At 42.5% G+C, this 26,683-nt stretch overlaps 2 protein-coding genes and 1 pseudogene across 2 annotated transcripts in view; 2 read left to right on the forward strand and 1 right to left on the reverse strand.

Annotated features, from left to right (window-relative positions):
- The window catches only part of LOC127687990 (HEAT repeat-containing protein 5B-like), a 165,640-nt gene that overhangs the window by 80,793 nt on the left and 58,164 nt on the right, over positions 1 to 26,683 (reverse strand).
- Positions 1,216 to 8,296, forward strand: LOC127687595 (uncharacterized protein C2orf16-like). Its single transcript, XM_052186394.1, has one exon. It carries the CDS (start codon positions 1,253 to 1,255, stop codon positions 8,087 to 8,089), a length of 6,837 nt encoding a protein of 2,278 aa, XP_052042354.1. The 5' UTR covers positions 1,216 to 1,252; the 3' UTR covers positions 8,090 to 8,296.
- LOC127687747 (lysine-rich coiled-coil protein 1-like) lies at positions 9,834 to 22,984 on the forward strand (annotated as a pseudogene).

A 26,683-nucleotide genomic window follows, 5' to 3' on the forward strand; every position in this document is an offset into this window, starting at 1 on the left:
GGGTCCTCAGCCAATTGTTCAAAGTGTAAAATCTGAAGAGTTCCAAAATGAACTACAGGTGCCAAGTATGAAACCTTGCCATTTGACTCCAGGGTCCCAGATATACCAAGAAAAAGCCTTGGAGTCAACGTTGGACCTACAACTTCAAGGTGTGGAAACTCTGGCACAACCTTCAATTGAAAGCACAAAGACTATTCAATGGATACCAATATCTGAGTTTCAAAGTGAGAAAGGTGTAGCTTCAAACTCAAGGTCACAGTCTGGAGATGCCAGAGCTACAGAACTGAAGCCTCCCATGCTATGGAGAAGTGTGAAGTCATCCAAAGTGACTGCCAGGTCAAAAACTCAAGGAGAAAAAAAGGTGGCATTTTATCTTGAACCACAGTTACAGGAAGTAAAAACCTCTCCATTAGCAGTACGGTTGCAGGAACTAAATCCACTTCACTTGACTTCAGAGCCACAGACTCAAGGCATGACATCCGGGGAGCTAAACAAAGAGCCAAAGGCTGCAAGTGTTAGATCTGTTCAGTGGACACCTCGAAAGGAGTTCCGAGGTGTAAAGATGTCAGGATTCAATAGGGGGTCACCGTTTCAAGGTGTCACATACACAGAACAGAAACCCTTCATAAAATTGGGAGGTGGGAAGCCATTGGAAATGACTCAAGGGGCACAAGAACAGTGTGTGAAGACCCTCCAGTTGTTACCAGGACCAGAGGTACAAAAAGGGGGAAACTTCACATTGTGTTCAGAACCACAGTCTCATCGTGTGGAAACTGTGTCATTTCACCATGGAGCAGGGCTTGAAAACACAAAATCTCCCTTGGGCTTACAGCCTAAAGGCAACACAGCCACAGAGTTACAACCCTCAGTACAAGAAAGGGATGTGAAGACATCTGAGGACTTGATGACAAGGCTCAAGACAGAAGGTAAAGAACCTTCCGGGTCAACCCAGGCATGCTTGTCTCATAGGTTCAAAACTATTGACAAATCTATGCTGCCATGGAAAAATCCCAAATGTGATCCTACCTTAAGGTCATTGATCACTAATAAAAAATTAGTGACATTCAAATCCAGGTTCCATATAGAAGACAGGAGATTTCCTAAACTGGCCCCTGGAATACAGTCACGAGAATTGAAACCATTCAAGTCATCTTCAGGAATTCAACAGCCTCAAGATGTAACATTTTCAGTGTTTAAAGAAGAGCCAAGGCCTTTAGAAGCAAAATCTGAGGTATTAGGCCAAGGGTCTGAGATGAAGTCTGAGCCCCAGGGCCAAAGTACAAAATGTTCTGACTTCACACCTGAAACAACATCCCAAAATATGAAATTAAAACTAACTCCCAGGTCACCGATGAAAAGTAAACCAATTTCGACCAAAATTCAAAGGGTCAAGCTAGATGTTAAACCAGGGCCCCAGTCCCAAAATATAAAATCAGATTCAATTCTGAAGACAAAGCCTCAAGAAATGGAGATGGAAGACTGTGAATCAGGCCCACAGTTACAAGATCTTAAATCTTTGAGGACGATCATGGGTGTAAAAGTCCAAGATGTCAAATCTATGAGCTTCAGTCCTAGAACACACGTGGAAAGTATGCCATCTGAAGTCATCACAGAGAAGAATGTCCTTGGTATGAAACCAGCAGAAATGAGCCTACGAGGTGAGACACCCGTGGTCACCCCAAGGAAGTTGCTTTTAAGCACACAGTCTATAGGGCTGGATTCAGGCTTTAATTTGCAAGATTTGAAATATCCTGAGCTGATCATGGGCATGAAACTTCAAGGTATAGACTCTATGGAAGGACACGTGAGAAGTATAAAACCTTCTGAGGTGATTACTGGGATACAAGATGTAGAATCATCTGAGTTGAGCCCTAGTCCAGACCTTCAGGGTATAAAATTTAAGGTGTTCTATCCTGGGTCACACTTGGAAGATGTGAATTCTGCATGTACTCCCAATATACATTCTCAATACATAGATTCCAGTGGGTATATACCTGGGCCATATCTGCAAGATATGAATTCTTCTGTGTGGATTCCACAGTCAAACATTCAGTGTATAAATTCTGAGTGCAATCCTGGAATACATTCAGATGGGATGAATTCTTCCTCTTGCTTTTCGGGATCAAAACTGCAATGCCTATGTTCTACTGGGAGCACCCCTGAGTCACATTTGCAAGACATAAATTCTACTGAATTCATCCCAGAGCCAAGTCCTCAGTATGCAAATTCTTCTGCATGCACCCCAGGATCAAAATGTCAGTGTGCAGATTCTTCTGCATGCATACCAGGGCCAAGTCCTCAGTGTGCAGATTCTTCTGCATGCACCCCAAGATCAAATGCTCAGTGTGCAGATTCTTCTGCATTCACCCCAGAGAATCCTGAATTACATTCGCAAGCTGGGAATTCTTCTGTATACACTCTAGGGCAAAACCATCTGTGTGAAAATTCTAATAGGTATAATCTTGGGCCACTTTTTCAAGGTATGAACTTTTCTTCATTTCCACCACCACAAATTCTGTGTGTAAATCCTGTTTGGTGCAATACTAGAATACATTTGAAAGATATAAATTCTTCTGCATGTACTCTAAGTCAACAATCTCAGTCTGTAAATTCTATTGGCTACAACCCTGGGGCACATTTACAAGCTCCAAAACCTCAAGAACAGCACTTGAAAGATTTGGTGTCTGAACTAAATCCAGGGTCAAGCAATTTGGGTGTATCACCTTCTCAAGATATGAATTCATCTAACTTAATGCTAGGGGCAAAGTTTCAAAAGATCCCAGTTTGCAAGAACCAGCTTGGGTCGCGGCAGCAAAGTACACAACCTATATTTACTTTGAGGCCTCAGTCAAATGGTGTGAATTCTGTGGTTTTACCTACGTCGCCTCCGGAAGATAGAAAGTTTCCAGAGAGGAGCACACACACACCCTTTTGTACAAATGCTGTAAAACTGACTCCTGGCAGTGATCAGAATGACATGAGAAGAAGTAGGGTATTTTTGAAAGAACCTCTTTCTCAAAATGTTCAAGCCATACATTTGAAGCCAGCATCACAGTCTCAAAGTGTGCGGTCTTCAAAAGAACCAATGATAGTATTGCCACCACAGTCCACCAGGAAGCTCTTAGCAGGACCATCACTGACCAGTGTCAAATTCTCAGATTTGCCACTGAAATCAGAGCAGAAAAATAGAAAATCTTTGGCATTTCCTTCAGAGCCAAAGTGGCAAGGTGTAAAACAGGTGAAATTGTCATCAGTGTGTCTGCAGGAAATTGGAAAATCTGTGGAGTTACCACCAAAATCAATTTTTCAAAACGTGAAACCTGGGAACCTTATGCCCCAGACAATTCATCCCCTCACAGAATCCATGAGACCAGAGAGACAGGTGGAGGACTTTGCAGAGATGAGCATGAAGCCTAGGTGTCAAGTCCCTAAATCGGTGCATTTTACTTCACCACCAGTTTCCCAAGATGTGGGATCTTTAGAATTTACAAATGGGGAGGTAAATAAAAGCAGAGAAATGACAGGGAAGTCTATGAGGTTGAGCTCCAAACCAACAGATAACATCCTAGAATCGTTAGAGATGCCCCTGAAGCTAGATCTTCAAGTACCAGAATTGTTTGATCTGACTCCAACACTAAGTGATCATGATTTAAAATCCTCAGAGCCAAATCTACAGAAAAGCTACCAGCTCCCAGAACCTCCTGAGTTACATTCTTGGTCGTGGCCTCAATTTCAAGATTTCAAGAAGTTACAGACAAAAGAGGGTACAGAATCTGATAGAATGACCCTCAGCTTCAAGAACCATGTTGCAGACACCATAGAGTTTACTTGTGAAGCAAGACAGCAAGGGGAAGAATTTAGAATGACTCCAAAGGCGATAAATAGAGAGATTGAATTCATAGAAAACTCTCCAAGGCCATGTCCTCAAGACTTAGGACCTCTGGGGGTGGGCTCTAAGGAAAGATCTCAAAGGGAACAATCTGTAATAACAACAAGGCCATTCTGTCCCATCCCAGATTCCACTTCAGGAATAACACCAGGGCCAGGACCTCAGATTCCCAAATCTAAAAATTTGGCCTCTATGGAGTGGTTGCACAAAGAATCCTTTGACTTGGCAGGCAAGGATAAGAGTCAAGTTGTGGGAAAGAGAGACTCTGTAGAGCTCACCTTTGGTACACAGCAGTCAGGATGGGTAGCGGCTAAGCTAACAAAACCTCAGAATCTGAGCCTGGAAAATATAAGCATCACTCCAACAGAATCACTGGATGAAATGATAAACGTTGTAGGAATTAGTGTAAAGCCAGGAGATCAAGTAACAGAATCTGTGAAGACACAGCTTTCAGTTCCTCACTCAGTGGCCCTCCCAAAAGTGTGTGAATTTGTGGAAGTGATCTCCAGACCAACACTTCAAGTTGCAAAGTCTGTGATGATTCCAGAAAGTATCCCTCAAATGTCAAAATACAATGATTTGACTTCCAGAACACATGATGTGATAAGTTCAAAATTTCCTCCAAGCCTTCAGCTACAAAATGTGCAATCCAAAAAAGTAGTCATAGAGCCAAAACATCAGGCTTTAGAAACAAAACAACGGCCAGGCTTTCCACTAATAAAGACTGTAGTAACTGCCAAACCATTGATTCAGATCGTAAAATCTGAAGAAGTGGCACCAGGACCATGTCCCCAGGCTGTAGAACCAATAGGACTGGGCATGAGACCAAGCATTAGAGTAAAGGAGTGTTTGAATTTACACCCAAGACCACATCTTCAAGACCTGGTAAAACCTATGGAGTTAACTCAAAGGGCAGATATTCAAGTGACTTCTGCAGAATTAATATCTCAGCAAACATCTCCCCTTAAGGAACCTATAGTGTCAACTCATGAGCAAAGGCTTCAGGCTGTAAAATCTCTAGGTCTCAAAACAAAATCTTCTAAAATAAAGAAAATGAAAGATTCGAATCAAGGATCAGTGTGTCAGAATAAAGACTCTGGCATGATCGCACCAGCAAAGTTAGATGCAGAGAATTCCTTATCTAGATCCATACACAGCCCTTCAATCCCATGTCCTTCTATCGTTGACAGAACAACTGAATTAGGGCACAGCCAGGGTTCTGGGGTGCCCGAAGTTTCCAGAGCTTTTGGTATGGAAAACATTGGTGTTGGTAGTTTGCAGTCTTCAAAGTCCTATACAGACAATACTATGAAAAAATCATCAGTTCTTCCTTTGGTCCTTCAAAATCTACCCTCTGATAAGACAGGGGACAGCAAGGGAACCAGGTATCCTGATATCTGGAGCATGAATGTCTTATCCAAGGAAGAAAGTGGAAAGAAGAAAATGGAGGAATTCCAGAGGTATTCTTCATACCCATTCAGATTACTATCCCAGGAGTTTCAGGCAGGATTAGTGGCTCGAAGAAGCACTATCCATTCTTTCCTGGGCATACAGCAGAATGTCTGGGAAAGCCATGTCTGTAGGCAGAGACTACCTAGAAAATACCTCTCCAGTATGCTAATGCTGGGGAATGTCCTGGGAACCACTATGGAAAGGAAGCCTTGTTCTCAACCCTTTTCAATAGAAAGATCCACTATGGACAGTTGTCAATCCATCGAAAATTTATTTGGGGTTCCAGCTGAACTGATGGAATTTTCCCAAAGCCTGCTAGAGAGGGTTCCAAGGACCATGTCTCAGACGTCAGTGGATAAAAAGTACATACAGAGACATATTTTATTTCACAGTAATGAGAAGAAAATGCCGCTGAAGATGTGGACCCGCGGCTCCACATCTTCCATAATACAGAGATTCTCTGGCACAAGATTGGGAGTAAGGAAACCAAGCTCAAAACCCCACGATATTTTCCAGGAAGCCACTGAGCATGTGTCCGTCTCATGTACCGGGACCTGGTTTCCTGACTTGATGAGATCAGAGATACTTTACACTAGGGAAGATTCTGTTTCCAGGGAGCAGAGTAAAATCTCACCATGTGCACCGAGTAGGACTTTTGAGTCTCAGCATTCCCTCAAGACAAGTTCTCTCTCCCAGTCAAACACCGATAACTCAGAACATCTTCTAAGAGAACTCAAGTTAAAAATAGCAGGAAAACTCATAAGAAGTCAAATACCCCACAATGTCCCTCCGCCTCTAGATTCAGGTCTTGTCCTAAAGTATCCAATATGCTTAGAATGTGGCCGATGTTCAGGCCTTAATTGCTCTCATAAGTTACATTCTGCTTGGGGGCCGTACCTTCTCATCTACCCACAGCTCCACCTTTTAAACAGCCCTGAAGGCCATGGTGATGTTCAATTGCATCTTGGATTTAAATTAGGGTATCCACAGAAAGGTACTGCATCACCATCACATAGAGAAGCTAGATTCTCTAAGCTGGGTTCCAAGCATCCTGGCTATGGAAGCAATCAGGATGAAACATGGATTAAATCAAGCCTCAGAAAGACCTCTGTCTTGACAGATCCTTTGAAGAAAATTGTCAAGGGACCTAAAACACAAAACACAAGGCTATACAAAATCAGTCCTAGAACACTGAGGGGTCTGTCAAGAAACAGAATTGAAACCCCCCAAACAAGCACTGTTTCTTCCAAGACACAACCTAAGAAATCCTCTCAGCCCAAAATCATCCAACCACTTGTTCAAGGCCTAAGGCAGGCATTCCAAGCAGCACATAGAATTGTGACTTTTACGGGCCGGAAATTAAAGAAGATGAGGCCAGACAAGTTGTGTTCAGTCAACAACGTGTGCCCCAAACAAAATGCCAATGATTACTTCATGAGAGATAGCGAAGGAGCGAGGACACCAGCTGTCAGGCTCAGGTCAACAGGCTCAAGCGCTAAGCAAAAGGACACATGTCAGGGAGGAAGTGAGCGTGGTAGACAAGCTCCACAGCCCAAACCAGCGAGCTCTCTCCCACCCAGACCCTTGCAATCGCAGAAGACCATGGTTCGTGGAAGAGATGACTCTAAACAAGCTACTCGAGTCCCCAAAATAATGGACAATGTCTACGGTGATGAAGCACCAAAAAATCAACCACAGCAACTCGGCTTCTTCAGGGAGAGAACCCCATGTAATAAGCCGTCTGAAAGAAGCCATTGCCTGCTTCCTCAGGGAACTCATTGGCAAAATCTCTCTAAGAGGAGACATCACAGTCCTTCTCGGAGAAGGCGTAGCAGTCCCTCTGACAGAACCCTTAGAAGTATTTTGGAGAGGATATATTGCAATCCCTCCCAGAGAAACAGTCTCAGCCCCTCCTTAAGAAGTGTATCTGAGAGAAGCCAAAACAGTGTATTTAAGTGGAGAAGCCACAGCCCCTCCAGGAGGAGCCTTCGAAATCCCTCAAGGAGGAGCCCTCAATTTCACTCAAGGAGCCCTCAAATTGGTTCAAGGAGCCCTGGAATTCGCTCAAGGAGGAGCTCTCGCAATCCATTGAGAAGTCCTCATAGTCCCTCAGGGAGGAGCCCTCACAGGCACTCAGTCAGAAGTCCCTGCAGTCCTTCAGGAAGAAACAGTCACAGTCCTTCAAGGAGGAGCCCCCATAGGCGCCCTTGTAGACCTCTAGAGAGGAGGCATAGCAGTCCCTCTGACAGAACCCTTAGACGTCTTTTGGAGGGGATTTATCACACTCCCTCCCAGATCAATAGTCTTAGCTCCTCCATAAGAAGTCTGTCTGACAGAAGCCATAACGGTCTATTTAAGGGGAGAGGCCACAGTCCCTCCAGGAGGAGGCCTCAAAGTCCTTCAGGGGAAAGCCCTAGCAGTCCCTTAAGAAGTCCTCGCATTCCCTCAAGGAGAATCCCTCACAGTCCCTCAAGGAGGAGCCCTTGCAGACCTCTAGAGAGAAGAGGATGCAGTCCCTCTGTGAAGAAGAGTCTACACAGTCATTTTGGGAGGAGCCAACAGAGTCCCTCTTCTCTGAGATGCCTCAGTACCTCAAAAAAGAGCCATCTCATTCTCATGCGAAGGTCACAGGGCAGTCCTTCAGAAAGGAGCCATGGTGATTTCTCTGAAAGAGCTTTTTCCATTCCCTCTCGCTGGAAGAGATGTAGTTCCGGTGATGGACTCTACCCCAACATTACCTGGCAATAGCCAGGTATGCCTGGCCAACTATAAAAGGGGCTGCTTTTCCCTTCTTCTTTCTCTTACTGCTGCTCTCTTGCCCCCTTTCTCCCCTCTTTCCCCATTCCCTGGCTGGCCTCAACTTCTTTGCTCTCTCCTTCTCTCTGCCTTCCTCTGCTGCTACTACTCTCTTAACTCTTCTCCCCATACCCTAAATAAACCCTATTCTATACTATAGCATCATGTGTGTGGTCCCTCAGGGGGAAGGGATGCCTTGGCATGGGCCTGCGGAGCTATCCCCTTGCCCCACACCTCACCACAGTCCCATAGAACATATTCTTATATTTCTTTATCTTTTTATAATCACAACATCTGGAATAAGCCCAGGACAGTTCCTCTAACCCAGGCTACACAGGCATTCTTACAGACTCATCCTGTCATTCTGAGAGAACACAGTATAGTCCCTCTGAAAGCAGACACAGTCATTCTGAGAAGATGCACAGAAGTCTCTCTGAGAGGAACCAGCACTGTCACTATGAGAGACCCTGTCACAGTCCCCAGGGAGAGGCTCAAGCATCGTTCCCCTAATGTCCCCCTAACGATCTTGGCTAAAGAGGTCATGTCTTCCAGGGAAAATACCGAAAATCCAGAGGTGTGGAAGCATGAAGTTAGTGGATAAGGAGAGATCTGCCCCTGTTAAGTGTATTTCTGCTCAGCCACTGCCTGCACCCTCAGCACTGAAAGAGCTATCTGGGAGGGAAGGGGAAGAGAATGGGTCTGTAATTTAAGATCAATAAAGAAAAGTGCGATTTGAACCCCATTAGCATCTGTAAGACCACTTTTGGGATGGGTGAGACCTGCTGTGCAAATGCAGGTTCAGAGGACCTTCAGACTCCTCCCATTTGCTCCAACCCTCTCTTCCAGTCAGCCTCCCTTCTCTCCTGTAGCGATGGGGGCGGGGTCTCAATGGAAGCTGAAGATGAGTCCATGTGACTCCTTTTCCTCTGCAGCCCCCTCTGAAGTCACTAGGCAGAAGTGGATGTTCAGAGCAGGGCTAGTAGTTGCCGAGACCACATCCGGGAGAGGCGAGCAGAGTGGAAGTGGCTTTAATCTGGCCAGAGCCCTTGGGTGAAATTGTTAGGCGTGGAGGGGGAGTGATGTCTTCCAGACTCGGTGCAGTCAACGCTGCAAGTTTCTTGGTGTGACCATTATACTTTGGAGATAGAACTGTCGAGCCGAGAACACACGGTTCTTTGCCTTTGTCTTGAATTCATAGTTGGTTTTATTCAGAGCCCAGTAGGCCCCACCCTTTTATATCAGATCCACGTACTTACTCCCCCCACCCATTTTATTTTTATTGCCTATTCCTCGTATCCTCGGACTCAGTTCCTCGACATATTGTAATTATTCATAATCCTTCAGCATCCCTAGTGCCTCCCGTTGCTGTATAATATATTACATATGTGCATATTTTTCCGTCTTTTCTTTTCGAGCCTCCATCTAGGATAGGGTTTTAAGAATGGGTAATGATGAAAGCTCTGATATTGTCAACCCGTCTGTACAATGTAGACAGCTTCACATCTAGGCACAGGGGGATTCATCTCTTTGGGGATGAGGTACAAAGGTCCCTGGCACTCACTCATGTGCTTGCAATTTGCTAGACCCGGGACCCACATCCAGTAAGCAGCAGAGGAGCACCAGGATCCTGGGAGCTAAGAAGTAAGTCAGGCTTTCTGAGGACATCTTTGTAATTGTGTAGACAGTGCTGCTAACGATGTCTGTGTCTGTACTGTGCAGCGTCACAGCCACCAGACAGGTATGGCTTTGGGGCACTTGAGATGTGGCTACAGAAGAATAGAATGACAAATTCTATTTCATTTTAATGGACTGAAACTTCAATAGCCATCTATAGGTAGCGCCTACTGGATTGGACAGTGCAGATATCAGCCTAGTGTGGGGGAAAGAAAACCTACCTTGCAATAAAACTACAGTCTAATAAAAATGAGTGTGTTTCAGTTAGTGGTATCCCCCTGCATGTCCTCTGCCCCCACATCAAATATGTGCTCATAATTAATTTGATGGACTCTGGGAGGGAAATAAAAATTCCTATGAGCAGTCTTTCTATTTCCAAGCTACTTGGTTGCATCACTGATTCATTATTTTGTGTAATGAATGTGCTAAGTTTCTCCATGGGTGATACAAGAGAAAAGATTTTATTAACTTGGACCTCCCTGGTGAGTTCATTCACTTAGATAACACTTAGGAAATGTCTTCTCTGTACTGGCTGTGTTGGGCTCCCAGGCATGAAAACAGCTGTTGGTTTCAACAGATGAGGTGGGAAAACATGGCAAAACAATCCAGGGTAATAGGAATAAAACTATTTTTTAAAGTAGGGCTTCACTATCTGGGAATTCCCTGTGACACTTAGGTTGGCCTGTAACTTGTAGTCCTCATGCATCTGTCTCCTGAGTGCTGGGATCACAGGCCTGTGCCATCACACACTTATTTCTGTTTGAGACAGGGTTTCACTATGTAGCCCAGGCTGACCAGGAGCTGACTATATAGCCCAGGCTGGACTTTAACTTATGCAGTCTCTGCCCAAAGCCTTCCCAGTGCAGAGTTCACAGGCATGCTTTACGCTTTTAATCTGTGCTCTGCTAGTAAACACGTTTATAGTGGAATTTAATACCATTTTTTGGGAATACTTTTCAGTGTTACCAGAATAGTCCACTCATAGACAGAAGCTGGAAGGTCTTTGAATAATAGCCAGTAAGGAGTCCCAGCTTCCTGTCCCAAACAGAACAGTATTGGAACTGATGAAAGAAGTTTAAAATAACTAGTTGTGTATCCTTGGCATGGAGGATGATTGCAGGTAGAGGGTATTGCAGGGTGTCTTTGAGAGGAGTTAGCAAGAGCCAGGTCTTTTAGGGCATGCTAACATGTTGCAATTGTCATTATCCTGGAGGGAAAAGTTCACCTTTGAAGACATGGATTGAAAGAAGTGTGAAAGTATTTTTGTGTTTCTTCTTAGGGCCTTCTACCTGTTGACCCATATTCTCCTATATTTTTAAGGGACTTATTTATGGCCTTGAAGTCCTCTATCAGCATCATGAGATGTGATTTTTGCCAGGAGCTATTCTCACAGGGATCTCAAAAAACCCCTACTCTCAGCCATTTCCAGCTTGCTTTCTCTAGGCTGCTTTTAGCAGGAAATGGACCAGTTTAAAGATTAGCCAAGTAAGCTAGATGGTTAGTAGGTACAGAGCTCACCCGAGTGGGCTCAAACAAATGAAGCTCACCTGTGGTTGTTACCATAGCAACTCCTTTCCACCTCACCTCCTCATGATCAAAATATGATGCCAAGTTCCTACTGCACCTGCCAAATCTTAGCTGAGACCCTGAGAGACAATTCTGAGAAACTGTTCCTGAGATATGATGCTAGCCTCCTGAGGTTGTTCCTCAAATACAATGACTTTCCCCCTTCACCCCTCCCCACACCTGCTTGCTTGCCTTTATAATGCCTTGTGTGAAAATTAAAGATTGACAGCTTGATCAGATTCAGACTTGCTCTCTAGTTCTTTTGTGTCTGTCTTCTCTCTTGCCATTCCCCTAGGTGGATCCAGGACTCTGGTGACTGTCCCATGGGCTGGGATAGATTTTAAACCCAGCTCTTGCTTTTCTGATGTGTTGCAGTATTCAGGATTTGCTGTTGTGGGAGAACTGGGTTCTGATGGTGCCATATTGCCTTGGTTTCTGTTGGTAATGATGTTCCATTTAACTTTTGCAATTTAGTTATCTCTGATGTTAGCTGTCAGGGGACAGAAGATGCTGGAGATGATGTGGAGAAAGAGGAACACTCCTCCATTGCTGGTGGAATTGCAAACTGGTAAAAGCACTCTGGAAATCAATTTGGTAGTTCATCAAAAGTTAGACATAGTACTACCTGAAGACCCAGATATACTACTCCTGGGCATATACCCAGAACATGTTCCAACATATAATAAGAACACATGCTTCACTCTGTTCATAGCAGCCTATTTATAATAGCCAGAAGCTGGAAAGAACCCAGATGTCCTTCAACAGAGTAATGGACACAGAAAATGTCTACAGAATGGAGTACTATTCAGCTATTAAAAACAAGGAATTTATGAAATTCTTAGGCAAATGGATGGAAATAGAAAGTGTCATCCTGAGTGAGGTAACCCAATCACAAAAGTATGTACACATAGTATGCACTCACTGATAAGTTGATGTTAGTCCAAAAATCTCAAAATAAACAAGTTACAATTCACAGACCACAGGAAGCTCAAGAAGAACGAGAACTGAAGTGGGGGTGCTTTGGTTCGTCTGAGAAAAGGAACCTAATACTCACAGGAGCAATAATGGAGACAAAGTGTAGAGCAGGGATAGAAGGAAAGGCCACCCAGAGAGTGTTCTACCTGGTAAACACCAAACCCCAAAAGTACTATGGATGACAAGTGCATACTGAAAGGAGCCTGCTCTGGTTGCCTTTCGGAGGGGCCCTGCCAGAGCCTTACAGATACAGAGGCTAATACTAGCAGCCAACCATTGGACTGAGCATGGGGTTCACAATGGAGGAGTTGAAGGGTAGACTGGAGGAGCTGAAGGGGTTAACAACCCCATGGGAAGAACGATGATGTCAGCCATCCAGATGCCTCAGGGCTCCCAGGGACTAAGCCATCAACTAAGGGGTGCACATGGTTCCTGCTAAAATAGTGGCAGAGGAATGCCTTGTTTGGCATCAGTGGGAGGAGAGGTCCTTGGTCCTGTGAAGGCTCAATAGAGACCCCAGTGTGGGGAAATCAATTGGGGGTTGTGGGAGTGGGTTGGGTGGAGGAGCATATTCTGGGAGGCAGGGGGTAAGAGCAGGGATTGGGAGTTTCCGGGAGGGGAGAAATGGGGAAGGGGGAAACCTGCAAGGACTATAACATTTGAAATGTAAATAAAGAATATATTCAATTAATAAAAGAAAAAAAAAGAACTGAAGTAGGGGTGTTTTGATTCCTCTGAGAAGGGGAACCAAATACTCACAGGAGCAATAATGGAGACAAAGTGTGGGACAGAAACTGAAGGAAAGGCCACCCAGAGAATGCCCTACCTGGGCATTCATCCTATAAACAGGAACCAAACCCCTGCACTATTATGGTCGACAAGAAGTGTATGCTAAAAGGAGCCTGCTATGGTTGTCTCCAGAGGGGATCTGCCAGAGCCTTACAGATACAGAGGCAGATGCTAGCAGCCAACCATTGGTCTGGGCATGGGGTCTTCAATGGAGGACTTGGAGGGGAGAACTGGAGGAGATGAAGGGGTTTGTAGCCCTATGGGAAGAACAATGATGTTGGCCACCCAGACACCCCAGGTCTCCCAGGGACTAAACAATCAAGTGGTACACATGGTTAGAGCCAAAAGTGTAGCAGAAGAATGCCTTGTCCGGCATCAGTGGGAAGAGAGGTCCTGGTCCTGTGAAGGCTCAATAGATGCTCCAATATAGAGAAATCGAGGGGTGTTGTAAGCTAGGAGTAGAGGGTGGAGGGGCATATACTTGGAGGCAGGGGGTGGGTGAAGGGGTTGGGGATTTTCTGGGACAGGAGAAACCGAGAAAGGTTCTAGCATTTGCAATGTAAATGAAGAATATATTGTTTTATCTTTTTAAATTGAATGTGTTCTTATAACATTTTTTATTTAAAAAAAATGAAAGAAAGAAGCTTGAAAACTGGTACTAAGAATATTATACTCAAACCTAAGGAGGAAAGTGAAATGTGGCCTATAATCGTAACTGAATCACAGGTGCATATGATGAGAGGAGGTGAGAGTTAAGGGGGAGGGGAAACAGGGTGTCCACAGGTTTCTGTCTTAGATGAAGAAAACAAGATATTCCATGATAAAACCAAATTTACACAGTATCTGTCCACAAATCCAGCCCTACAACGGATAATAGATTGAAACACAAATGCCAACACACAGAGGGAAACTACACCCTAGAAAAAGCAAGAAAGTAATCTTCTTCCAACAAACCCAAATGAAGATATGCACACAAACATAAAAAATAACATCAAAAATAACAGGAAGCAACAATCACTAATCCTTAATATCTCTTAACCTCAATGGACTCCACATATTCTAACAGAAATATTTTTCATGTAAATCTTCAATTCTATCAGAAAAGGTTTGTAATTCCTCTTTCAATTTATATAGTAAATATTGGTGTTTTTCAGTGGTCTTAGGATATGTAAGTTTAGAACCACTGGGCTATAGGCTCTTGAAAATTCTTAATCTGGGCTGGAGAGATGGCTCAGCGGTTAAAAGTACTAACTGCTCTTCCAGAGGTCCAGAGTTCAATTTCTAGCAACCATATGGTGGCTTACAACCATCTATAATGGGATTCAATGCCGTCTTCTGGTGTGTCTGAAGACAGCAACAGTGTACTCACATATATAAGATAAATACATCATTAAAAATTTCTTAATCCAAAAAGAGTTGAACATAAGCTAACCTCATCTATAATTAAAAGCTGAGATTTGCTACCCCAATGATTAATTATAAAGTCACTAATCATGATAAACATTACATCATACAGGAGCACTTATTATAATATCATTTAGTATCATTTATTTATTTTAAAGATTATTTATCTTATGTATATGAATACATTGTAACTGTCTTCCCCAGAAGAGGGAATCAGATCTTCTTACAGATGTCTGTGAGCCATGATATGGTTGCTGGGCATTGAACTCATGACCTCTGGAAGAGCAGTCTGTGCTCTTAATCGCTGGGCCATCTCTCCAGCCTTACTGTCATTTTTAACACATAAAACTACCTTGGGTTGATAGATTATACAACATACTTAAGTGTTTATTGGTGAGTCTTTAAAACTAAGGTAGTAGCCTAGGTGAAACTGTTTTTTTTTTTTTTCTTCTAGATTCATTGTATGATTTCCCCTTTCCCAGTTTCCCCCTCCGCATAAGTACAATAAGCCCTCTTACCTCTGCCCATCCCCCAACCACCCTCCTCCCATTATTCTGTACTGGTAATCCCCTACAATGCTGCATCAAGCCTTTCCAAGACCAGGGCCCTCTTCTTCCTTCTTGGGAATCATTTGATATGTGAGTTATGTATTGGGTATTCAGAGCTCCTGGGCTAATATCCACTTATCAGTGACTGCATTCCATTTGTGTTCTTTTGTGAATGAGTTACCTCACTTAGGATGATATTTTTCATTTCCAACCATTTGCCTAAGAATTTCATGAATTCATTCTTTTTAATTGCTGAGTAGTATTCCATCGTGTAAATATACCAATTTTTTTGTATCCATTCCTCCATTGAGGGACATCTGGGTTCTTTCCAGCTTCTGGCTATTATAAATAAGGCTGCTATGAACACAGTGGAGCATGTGTCCTTATTGCATGCCGGGGAATCTGGGTATATGCCCAGGAGTGGTATAGCAGGGTCCTCAGGAAGTGTCCTGTCCAGTTTTCTTAGAAATTGCCAGACTGATTTCCAGAGTGGTTGTATCAGCTTGCAATCCCACCAGCAGTGGAGGAGTGTTCCTCTTTCTCCACATTCTCACCAATACCTGCTGTCTCCTGCGTTTTTAATCTTAGCCATTCTGACTGGTATGAGGTGAAATCTCAGGGTTGTTTTGATTTGCATTACCCTAATGACTGATGATGTTTAACATTTCTTAAGCTGCTTCTCAGCCATTCAAAGTTCTTCAGGTGAAAATTCTTGGATTAGCTCTGTACCCCATTTTTAATAGAGTTGTTTGGCTCTCTGGAGTCTAACTTCTTGAGTTCTTTGTATATATTGGATATTAGCCCTCTGTCGATGTAGGGTTGGTGAAGATCTTTTCCCAATTTGTTGGTTGCCATTTTGTCCTTTTGAGACTGTTCTTGCTTTACAGAAACTTTGTAGTTTTATGAGGTCCCATTTGTCAATTCTTGATCTTAGAGCATAAGCTGTTGGTGGTGTGTTCAGGAAATTTTCCCCTGTACCCATGTGCTCAAGGCTCTTCCCCAATTTCTTTTCTATTAGTTTAGGTGTGTCTGGTTTTATGTGGAGGTACTTGATCAATTTGGAGTTGAGCTTAGTACAAGGAGATAAGAATTTTCGATTTGCATTCTTCTGCATGCTGACCTCCAGTTGGACCAGCAACATTTGTTGAAAAGGCTATATTTTTCCACTGGATGGTTTTAGCTCCTTTGTCAAAGATCAAGTGACCATAGGTGTGTGGGTTCATGTCCGGGTCTTCAGTTCTATTCCATTGGTCTACCTGCCTGTCACTATACCAATACCATGAAGTTTTTAACACGATTGCTCTGTAGTACTGCTTGAGGTCAGGGATACTGATTCCCACAGAAGAGATTTTTACTGTTGAGAATAGTTTTAGCTATCCTCGTTTTTTTGTTATTCCATGAATTTGAGGATTGCTCTTTCTAACTCTATGAAGAACTGAGTTGGGATTTTGATGGGGATTGCATTGAATCAGTACGTTATTTTTGGCAAGATAGCCATTTTTACTATATTAATTCTGCCAATCCACGAGCATGGAAGATTTTTCTATTTTCTGAGGTCTTATTTGATTTCTTTCTTCACATACCTGAAGTTTCTGTCATATAGATCTTTCGTTTGTTTGGTAGAGTCATACCAAGATACTTTATAATGTTGTGGGTATTGTGAAGGGTGTCATTTCCCTAGTTTCTTTCTCAGCATGCTTATCCTTTGAATATAGGAAGTCTATTGACTTACTTGAATTGATTTTATAACCAGCCAGTTTGATGAAGTTGTTTATCAGCTGTAGGAGTTCTCTGGTGGAGTTTTTTGTGCCATCTGGTTATCTCTGGTGTTAGTTAGTCCTATTGTCACTGGCTGGTGCTTGAACCTCCTGTGAGCCTATAAGACTATTTCGGCACCACTGGATGACTGTTTCCACTGGCACAGATTGCTGATGGGCTGCCCTACTCTTGGTGCTGTTGGAGCCCTGGTGTGTCTTTTCCCACACAATGTTATATTTAAGTTGTCTCTGTGTACCTGGCATTGCCTGTCTGGTCCCTCCAGGAGCAAAGATGGCAGATGCTGCAGGAAGCATTTCCTAGTGCAGATCACTCTGCAGGGCAAACGACCCAGGACAGGGCTGGCACACAGATGGATCGCAGAGCTGCCCAGGCCCTGAGGACATGCAGAAGCCTGGTGGGCTATGTCCCAAGCAATGTTAAACTCGGCATATCTCCGTGTACGTGGTGTTGCCTCTCTGGTCCATCCAGGAGCAAAGATGGCAGACGCCGAAGTGAGACTCTTAACCCTCTTGACTTCATCTACCGTGTTAATCATGCTGACGCTGTGAACTATGGATTTTCCCCATGCTCATGCATATTCATGAGACAGAACATGGAGATTTCTAAGGAAGTCCTGTGTTGGTAATAAAGAACTCTCTACAAGACTTTTCTAACAGGAATTCCCTGGGATTTGTCTCTTAATGGCCACTGTCTCTATTAAACAGAGATGGCTCTTATTGTGTGGAATGCTGAGTTTCACCTCTAGAGGTCTGTCAATTCCTATTATTAAGGTGTAACTGACATATAGTAGATGCGTTTGCTTCATGTGCACACTGTTCAATGTTGACATAAGAACAAATCTGTAAAACTAACACCACAATGACACACATTTCTATCTATAAACCCAATTTTTGTTGTTGTTTTTGTTTTTCCAAACAGAGATTTTAGTGTGTGTATTTGTGTGTGTGTGTGTGTGTGTGTGTGTGTGTGTATCTGGCTATCCTGGAGCTAACTCCGTAGACCAGGCTGGCCTCAAACTCAGAAAGCTCAAGAGATCCACCTTCCTTTACCTTCTGAGTGGTAGGGCTAAACGAATGCATTGCCACCACCACCTGACTCATCCCAATAATTTTTTTTTTACATTCTTAACTTTTACTGTTTAGTAATAGTATTCTAGTTGTAAAAAATAATGAGTTTCTAGAGGGCATTTCCATCTGTGTAGATAATATTCCCTCACCATATTCAGACTCCCAGCCCTCACTTATCCTGCCCTCCCTATCCTCATAATGGAACAAAGTTCACTAAGTGCATTAGCTGATACAGATTCCATATTATTTAACCTTTAAGTAAATATTACTTGTCAAGTTTTGGTGTAGCAGCAAAGAATACCCTCAAGTATCTGATGAAAACTATTCAAACTCTCCTTGACTGCCCCTCCCCCAAATACTTGTCTTTTTGTTTTGTTTTGTTTTAATTAGATAATTTCTTTTTTTATATTTCAAATGTTGTCCCCTTTCCTGGTTTCCCCTCTGAAAACACCCTATCCCATTCTCCCTCCCCTGCTCAACAACCCACCCATTCCTGCTTCCCTGTCTTTGCATTCCCTTACACTGGGGCTTTGAGCCTTCTCAGGACCAAGGACCTCTCCTCCCTTTGATGTCCAACAAGGCCATCCTCTGCAACACATGTAGCTGGAGCCATGCCCCCCCCCCCCATGTGTACTCTATGGTTGGTGGTTTAGACCTGGGAGCTCTGGGAAAACTGGTTGGTTCATATTATTTTTTTTATTCGATATAATTTATTTACATTTCAAATGATTTCCCTTTTCTAGCCCCCCAACTCCCTGAAAGTCCCGTAAGCCCCTTTCTCTTCCCCTGTCCTCCCACCCACCCCTTCCCACTTCCCCGTTCTGGTTTTGCCGAATACTGTTTCACTGAGTCTTTCCAGAACCAGGGGCCACTCCTCCTTTCTTCTTGTACCTCATTTGATGTGTGGATTATGTTTTGGGTATTCCAGTTTTCTAGGTTAATATCCACTTATTAGTGAGTGCATACCATGATTCACCTTTTGAGTCTGGGTTACCTCACTTAGTATGATATTCTCTCACTTAGTATGATTACCTCACTTAGTATGATATTTATCCTCCTATGGGGCCACAAGCTCCTTCAGCTCCATGGGTCCTTTCTCTAGATCCTCCATTGGGGACCCTGTGCTCAGTCCAGTGGTTGTCTGAATGCTGGGCGGTTTTTCATTTGGGGAATTTCAGTAAAACTGTGAAATTACTGTGTCAATCTTGTATAGACAGGTGTTTTCATTTCACTTGGTAGACAACTAAAATAGCATTTAAATCCTGTGTTGATTAGGTCACATCCCATCATTATGTTTAATTGTTTTATTTAAAATTTTTATTTTCATACCACATATTTGGATTCTAGTATTCCCCACCCCCCCTACACACACACAACTCCTCCTAGGTCCTCCCAACCTCTCTACCCACCCAACTCCATGTTCTTCATGTAATGTCCCTCTGTTGTTTGTTTATGGTAAGGCTAATAGGCTTTTTTTAAAAAGTGAGTTACTTTTGTACCTAGCTAGTGTGCTGAAAATGTTTATCATCTGTAGAGCTTTCTGGTGGAATTTTTAGGGTCACTGGCATATACTATCATATCCTCTGCAAGTAAAGATACTTTGACTTCTTCCCTCTCAGTTTGTACCCCTTGATCTCCTTTAGTTGTCTTATTGCTCCATTAAGACTCCAAGCACTATATTGACTAGGTATGGACAACCTTTTCTTGTTCCTGATTTTTGTGGAATTCTTTGAGTTTTCCTCTATTTAAGTTGACACTGGCTATGGGCTTGCTGCCTTTATTATGCTGAGCTCTGTCCCTTGTATTCCTATTCTCTCAGAGACTTTTATCATGAAAGGTGGTGGATTTTACCAAAAAGACATTTCCTGCATCTGATGAGATTATCATGTCATTTTGCCTCAGTTTATTTCTATGGTGGATTACCTTGACAGATTTTTCTTTCCATGACAGGTTTTGTTTTCTGTATTTCCCTACTGGCCTGGAACTCACTCTGTAGACCGGGCTGGCCTGGAACTCAGAAATCTGCCTACCTCTGCCTCCCAAGTACTGTGATGAAAGTAATGCGTCACCATGGCACTGCTCATTGACAGATTTTTTTTTTTATGTTGAACCATCCCTGTATCTCTGGGATGATGCCTGCTTGATTGTGGTGGATGATCATTTTGATGTTGGTTCATTCTTGAATTTGGTTTCCATTGAATATTTTTGCATGCATGTATATAACGGAAATGAACTGTAATTCTCTTTGTATTTTACGTATTTATGTGGCTTGTATATCAGGATAAATGTGGCCTTGTAAAATGAATTGGGCACTGTTCCTTCTATTTCTGTTTTGTGGAATAATTTGAGGAGTTTTGGCATTAACTCTTTTTTAAAACTCTCTTAGAATTGTGCACTAAAAGATTAAGTCCTGGGCTTCTTTTAGCTGGAGATCTTTTTAATTACTGCTTCTATTTCATTACGTGTTATAGGTCTGTTTAAATTACTTATCTGATCTGGATTGAACTTTGGTACGTTGTAGGTATTGAGAATATTATCTATTTCTTGCAGTTTTTTCTTTGTTTGGTTGGGGTTTTTTGTGGTTTTTTGAGAGAGTGTTTTTGTCTGTGTAGCCCTGACTGTCCTGGAACTCACCCTTTAGACCAGGCTAGCCTCGAACTCTGATCTTGAGGACTGGGATTAATGGTGTGAGCCATCACTGCCTACCTGGAGTATGGGTTTTTAAAGTATGGAGATGAAACTGGGAGACATGGACTTGAAGATTTGTAGGCAGAAGTGAGGATCTGCATTAGCCAGAGTAACCTACATGTTCCAGGGAATGCCTGTTGCGAGTTGGGGACTGGAATAAAGCAATGAACTGGAGGAGAGGGAACTTAGGAGGAGAAGATCTGTATGATCAACTGGAGATGGAGTCAGTGGAGGGGTAGAGGGAGGCTGCAACAGATGGTTGCTACAGAGCTGGGGGTAAGACTGAGGGATTGGTTTTTGAAGAGCCAAGGAAGAGGTGAGGATCTGCAGTTAACCTACCACCTCCCCTGGTTGCAGTGCCTTTGTAAAAATATTAACTTGTGTTTCTTCTTTGTGTGTGTGTTGAATAAGTGCAGGGGCATGCAATTGTGTGTGTGTGCCTATGGAAGCTAAAGGCCCAAGTAGGTGCCCTCCTCTAATTTTTGAGAGAAGGTCTCTCCCTGAGCCTGGAGCTCACTAATGTTCAGACTGATCAGTGAGCTCCTGGGATATACTTGACTCCTTCCATTTTCCCAGTGCTAGAGTAATAGACCATTTTTTTTTCATTTTTTTTTTATTGAGTATCTTCTTCATTTACATTGCCAATGGTAAAACCTTTCCCACTTTCCCCCCTCCCAAAAGACCCCTCTCCAAAGATTCCCAAACCTCGTCCCACCCTCTGCCTCCATGTATATGCCCCTCTACCCGACACTCTCTCCCCTCCAACACCCCCACCCTACACTGGCTTTTATGTGTGATGTGGGAGTTGAACTCTGGTCCTCATGCTTGCATAGCAACCACTTTATCCACTAAGCCAGCTTTAAGACTACATCTAGGCTTCATGATTTTAAGGATACTATTTAAGAAAGCTCTGCATCCCGCGATTGCTGAGATTTCTCTTTCATCTAATTTATATTTTGTTTTGTTTTTTGTTGTCATTGTTTTGTTTGTTCATTTGTTTTGAGATGGGATCTGGCCAGGAGCTTGCTATGTATACCAGGTTACCCTCAAACTTGTAGAGGTCAAACTCAGGGTCTTCTGCATGCTAATCAAGCCCTGGGCTATATTCTTAACCAAGGTTGTTGCTGGAAATAATAAAAACATTTGCCCTGCAAGCTCTCTGAGGAGGTGCTCTCCCCAACTGTCCTGCACCAGCAGGCCACAGTCCCACTCTGGTATTGGCACTGGTGGTTACAACATCATTGTCCCAGTAGGGTCCTATGAGTTCCTCTCAATTCCATGCAAATCCCACACATACCCCGGGTCACCAGCTCTCAATACCCAAATTACCAGGTAGAACAGGACTCTTTTGATTAATTACTCTGCCAAGATATATAGATATTAGAAACACTATTACAAGATGCCAATCCAGTAATAACAGAGCCAATTAATTATACTACAAGTTTTATCCTAATTTCTAACCTTTAGATAATCTAACATGTGATTCCATGTTGGTGCTCCGACCTACATAGGGCCTCACCACACAGGTCCATTCTTCTCCTCTAATATTCCTTGCTCTGCCCCCTTTTATCTTGTCCAATCACAGACCCTCTCTGCCCTGATGTAGCCTCATAGAAAAGTTCCTGAAAGATTGAAGATTATAAAACTTGAAGATTATATTAAAGTACAGAAAGCCAGAGGCTTAGAACCAAAGATTTGTTTCAGAAGGATGAGAGGGGAGTATTTGGAAAGCTGTGGGTACAGAGAAGAGTTTGATTCCTGGCCCAGATATAAAATGTTTGATCAAAGACTCCCGTCTGGAACCAAACATTCCCACCCAAGATCATGCAGTAGTTCACAGACAGAAGACTGGGTACCTCAGTGGTTACCAGCTCATGACAAGATAAGACTAAACTCTCTGTGCTACTGTCGGTTTACCAGGGATGGCTTCACAGAAAAACCAATCACCTTGAACCTTAGTTAGCAAGAATACAATTGTGGCTCATATAGTGTAGAATCTGTAGTTCACAAGCATCTCTGCTCAGGTCACACTACCATCGACCCTCAAGTCAGTCATAGACAAATGCACCAGAAGAGGAAAAGACATGTAAAAGAGGGCAGAGAAAGGCAGGAAGAACTGCCCAAACACGAGACAAAATGGAGTTCTGAGGAAATAGATTTAATCAAACATAGGAGCATCCAAAGAAAGAAAACAAAGGCAGAAACAGAAACCTTACAAGATGGTACAGAAAATCTTAAGACTCAAAAAGAGAAATAAAAATGAGATGTATCATCTAAGAAAGAGGACCGTAAGCATAGGAAGGAAACCAAGGACAGAGGAGTAGATGCTTTGGGACCAGTCTCTCCTTGGATTTTGAAGATCTCTAGATCTCCTCAGGCTCAAGTGAAATACCAGTCAAGAGCTTGCTTTCATTTGCATTCATATTCATCTCACTTGCATGCGTGGACATAGGTTACAACTTCTGACAGAGTAAGAATGAAGTACTTAGTGGGCTTGCTTCCCACATGGAGATTACTTTTGTATTTTCTAAAAGATTAATAATTTTTCTTACATATGGTAGAATTTCCCTTTAACAGAGTGGCTCTGTTAAAAATTGACCAAATTGCGGTGGTAGTGGAATTATTTTCCCTTGGGAGATCATTTATTTAAAATTGGAGGATTGACTGATGGCTTTTGTGGAATCTATTTCTTGGTTGGGTTTCTTTTAGTTTTGAGTCACATATTTTTATGCTCATTGGCTTTCTGTATGAAGCAACTTAGATTTCCCTTTTTTAGATCTAACTTGCAATATATTTTCTGGGTTGGAAAGTGAAATAACATAATAATTTTTTCTGACATACAGTTTGAAAATTTTCAGAGACTCACGCAAAATCAGTTTATATTCTGAAAATGTTTATAATAAAGTATTTTTACTTCTGGGAAAAATAGTTTCCCTCTAAGTACTGGAGAGATTGCTCAGAGGTTAATAGCACTGGCTGCTCTTCCAGGGGTCCTAAGTTCAATTACCAACAACCACATGGTGGTTCATAACCATCTAGAATGACAGCTGGTGCCTTCTCTGGTCTGCAGGTATATATGTAATCAGAATACTGAATACATTATAAATAAATAAAAAAACCCTTTTCCCTCCTAGTTTGTGCATTGAATTGTTTTTCCTTCTTTGGTTAAGTTTGCTTCTCTTGTTAAGACATCTTTCACTGAATCCTTATGTCCATGACTTTGAGTCCTCCTGAAGGGAGCAGGGAAGTAGAGCTTCCTGTTCCCTCCAGGTGCCTTCTTAATTGTCTCACACCCTAGGGTAAGTGCATCTCTGTTGCTCACTGTACAATGTCTCCAGTGTCCTTAATGGATTCATTTTCATATGTGTATTATTTAGGAGCAGGTTATTAAATTACTAACTATTTGAACATTTTTGTGTTTTGTTTTAGAATATCTTTTTGTTTTGTTTTGTTTTGTTTTGCTTTGCTTTGCTTTGTTCTGTTGAGACATGGTTTCTTTGTGTAACAGCCCCGACTGTCCTGGATTCACTTGTACAACACGCTGGCCTCAAGAGATGCACTTGCCTCTGTCTCCAGAGCACTGGGATTAACATGCCAGTCTTGTTTAGAATAAATTATTACTGTTAATTTCTAACTTGATTCTGATAAGGTCAAAAAACCCATGGTGATATTCCTCCCTTCAGTGAACATTTAATATTTGAGAACCAAAATATTCTCCATTGTGAATTCACAACGTGAACTTGATAAGAATGTATATCTTTAACACAGTATTTTGAAAAAGCTAATGTCCATGAGGTATTCTGTAAATGCTAAAGATTAATTATGTGATATAGATCATTTATTCTTCACTGAAGTTTTGTCTTATTGTCCTGTCAGTTGCTGAGAAAGATAGCTATAGTATTTAAACTTATGGTTACACACTCATTGGCTTTTGGGGACAGGTTCATTGTTGACATTGAAGTCATTATCACCACCCAAACACTTTTAAGAACCTTTCTTTTGCATAGCACACTATGCTGAACATAATCCAACTGTTACCCCCATGGAGTCCTCCCTCAATAATAAAATTACAATCCAGGAGACGTATTGATAGGAATCATATAAATGTTGAGCCATTTCCTCATTGTGTTCCTATGTGCCTTGGTCCTACGATATGGGCTGGTTCTCCTCATGAGCTCCCCAAGAGAAGCTTTGACATATAACTCTTTTTCCATTGTGCCTTAACATCTTTATTCCTTCAGGGTATGCTGCTGTACATGTCACAAAGGGATCAGCCAGTCTAGCTTCTTTTTTTAAGATTAATGTAAATTGACTTTTTATTAATATTCTATATTCTTTGTTTACATTCCAAATGCTTTCCCCTTTCCCATTTCTCCCCTCCCCATATGTCCCATAAGTCCTCTTCTCTCCACCCATTCTCCAATCATCCCCTTCCTTTTTCTCTATCCTGGTACTCCCATAAAATGCTGGATCAAGCCTTTCCAGGATCAGGGCCCTCTCCTTACTTCTTCATGGAAATAGTTTGTTATGCTATATCTGCAGTATTCACAGCTTTTGGGCTAATTAATATCCACTTATCAGTGATTGCATTCCATGTGTATTCTTTTGTGATTGGCTTACCTCACTTAAGATGATATTTTCCAGTTCCAACCATTTGCCCAAGAATTTCATGAATTCGTTGTTTTTAATTGCTGAGTAGTATTCGATTGTGTAAATACACCACATTTTCTGTATCCATTCCTCCACTGAAGGGACATCTAGGTTCTTTCCAGCTTCTGGCTATAAGGCTGCTATGAACATAGTGGAGCATGTGTCCTTGCTGCATGCTCGGGAATCCTCTGGGTATATACCCAGGAGTGGTATAACCAGGTCCTCCGGAAGTGTCATGCCTAGTTTTCGGAGGAGCTGCCAAACTGATTTCCAGAGTTTGTTGTACCATCTTACAATCCACAAGCAGTGGAGGAGTGTTCCTCTTTCTCCACATCCTCGCCAACACGTGCTGTCTCCTGAGTTTTTAACCTTAGCCATTCTGACTTGTATGAGGTGAAATCTCAGGGTTCTGTTGATTTGCATTTCCCTAATGACTAATGAGGTGATACAAAACTCCACCAGAGAACTCCTACAGCTGATAGGAAAAAAAAAAAACAAAAAACACGTCCTGCTGACATGCCCACCAGCCAGAGTGATGGAGGCCCTTCCTCATTTAAGGTTTCCTCTTCACACAGGATTCTAGCTTGTGTCAAGTTGACCACACCCAGCTAGACTTGTGGCTTTAGTTGTAGAAATATTTTTGATACTTTAATGGTCTTCACTCTTAATTTGAAACACCGTGTCCTATTCACTGGCCCCCTCTGTCATATTTCCTTCATCCCTTTCTGTTCCCTAGAGCACATGACAGATAACTGAGGTTGTCTTATACTTCACACAGTGACAGGCACAGTGGCACATCCTGTAATCCCAGCATCTGGGGGCAAAAGCAGGATCAGGAAGATCTACATAAGGTATATAGCTACATAAGGAATTCAAGGTCACTCTGGGTTACATGAGACCTTGTCCAAAAAATGAAAATAACACCTCAAACCAAAACTTTATACCAATTATCCACTCTGGGAATGACAATAAATTTTATACCATTACCAAAATTCAGATTTCCTGATTTATCCCTGGGGAAGTTGTTTTTATTTTCCAAATCTAAAACCCAATCAAGGAGAACCTACCAAATGTAGTCTCTAGGTCTCTGCCTTCTTTCTTATCTTCAGTCCTTTTCTTTTTTCCTTGTTTCTCAGGATACAGACAGTTAAAAAAATCTAGGCAAATCTTTTTCCAGAATGTACCTCACATTTCCAGAATGTACAAAGGTGCTATGTTGTCTTTTCCTCATTTTCAGGTTTAAAGTTCCCCTGCCCCAGCATAGCCTAGTATGTCACATCAAGAGTCACCTGACAGGTGTGTCACCTTGGCGAGGCCAAAGGGGCATTCAGTAGTGGTGATGGCTGCTGTCTCTTCACATCCTGTCATCCAGTAATCCTTACTCACTGTTTCCAAGTGTGCTGCTG

The sequence above is a fragment of the Apodemus sylvaticus genome, chromosome 6 (genome assembly GCF_947179515.1).
Source record: "Apodemus sylvaticus chromosome 6, mApoSyl1.1, whole genome shotgun sequence".
NCBI lineage: Eukaryota > Metazoa > Chordata > Mammalia > Rodentia > Muridae > Apodemus > Apodemus sylvaticus.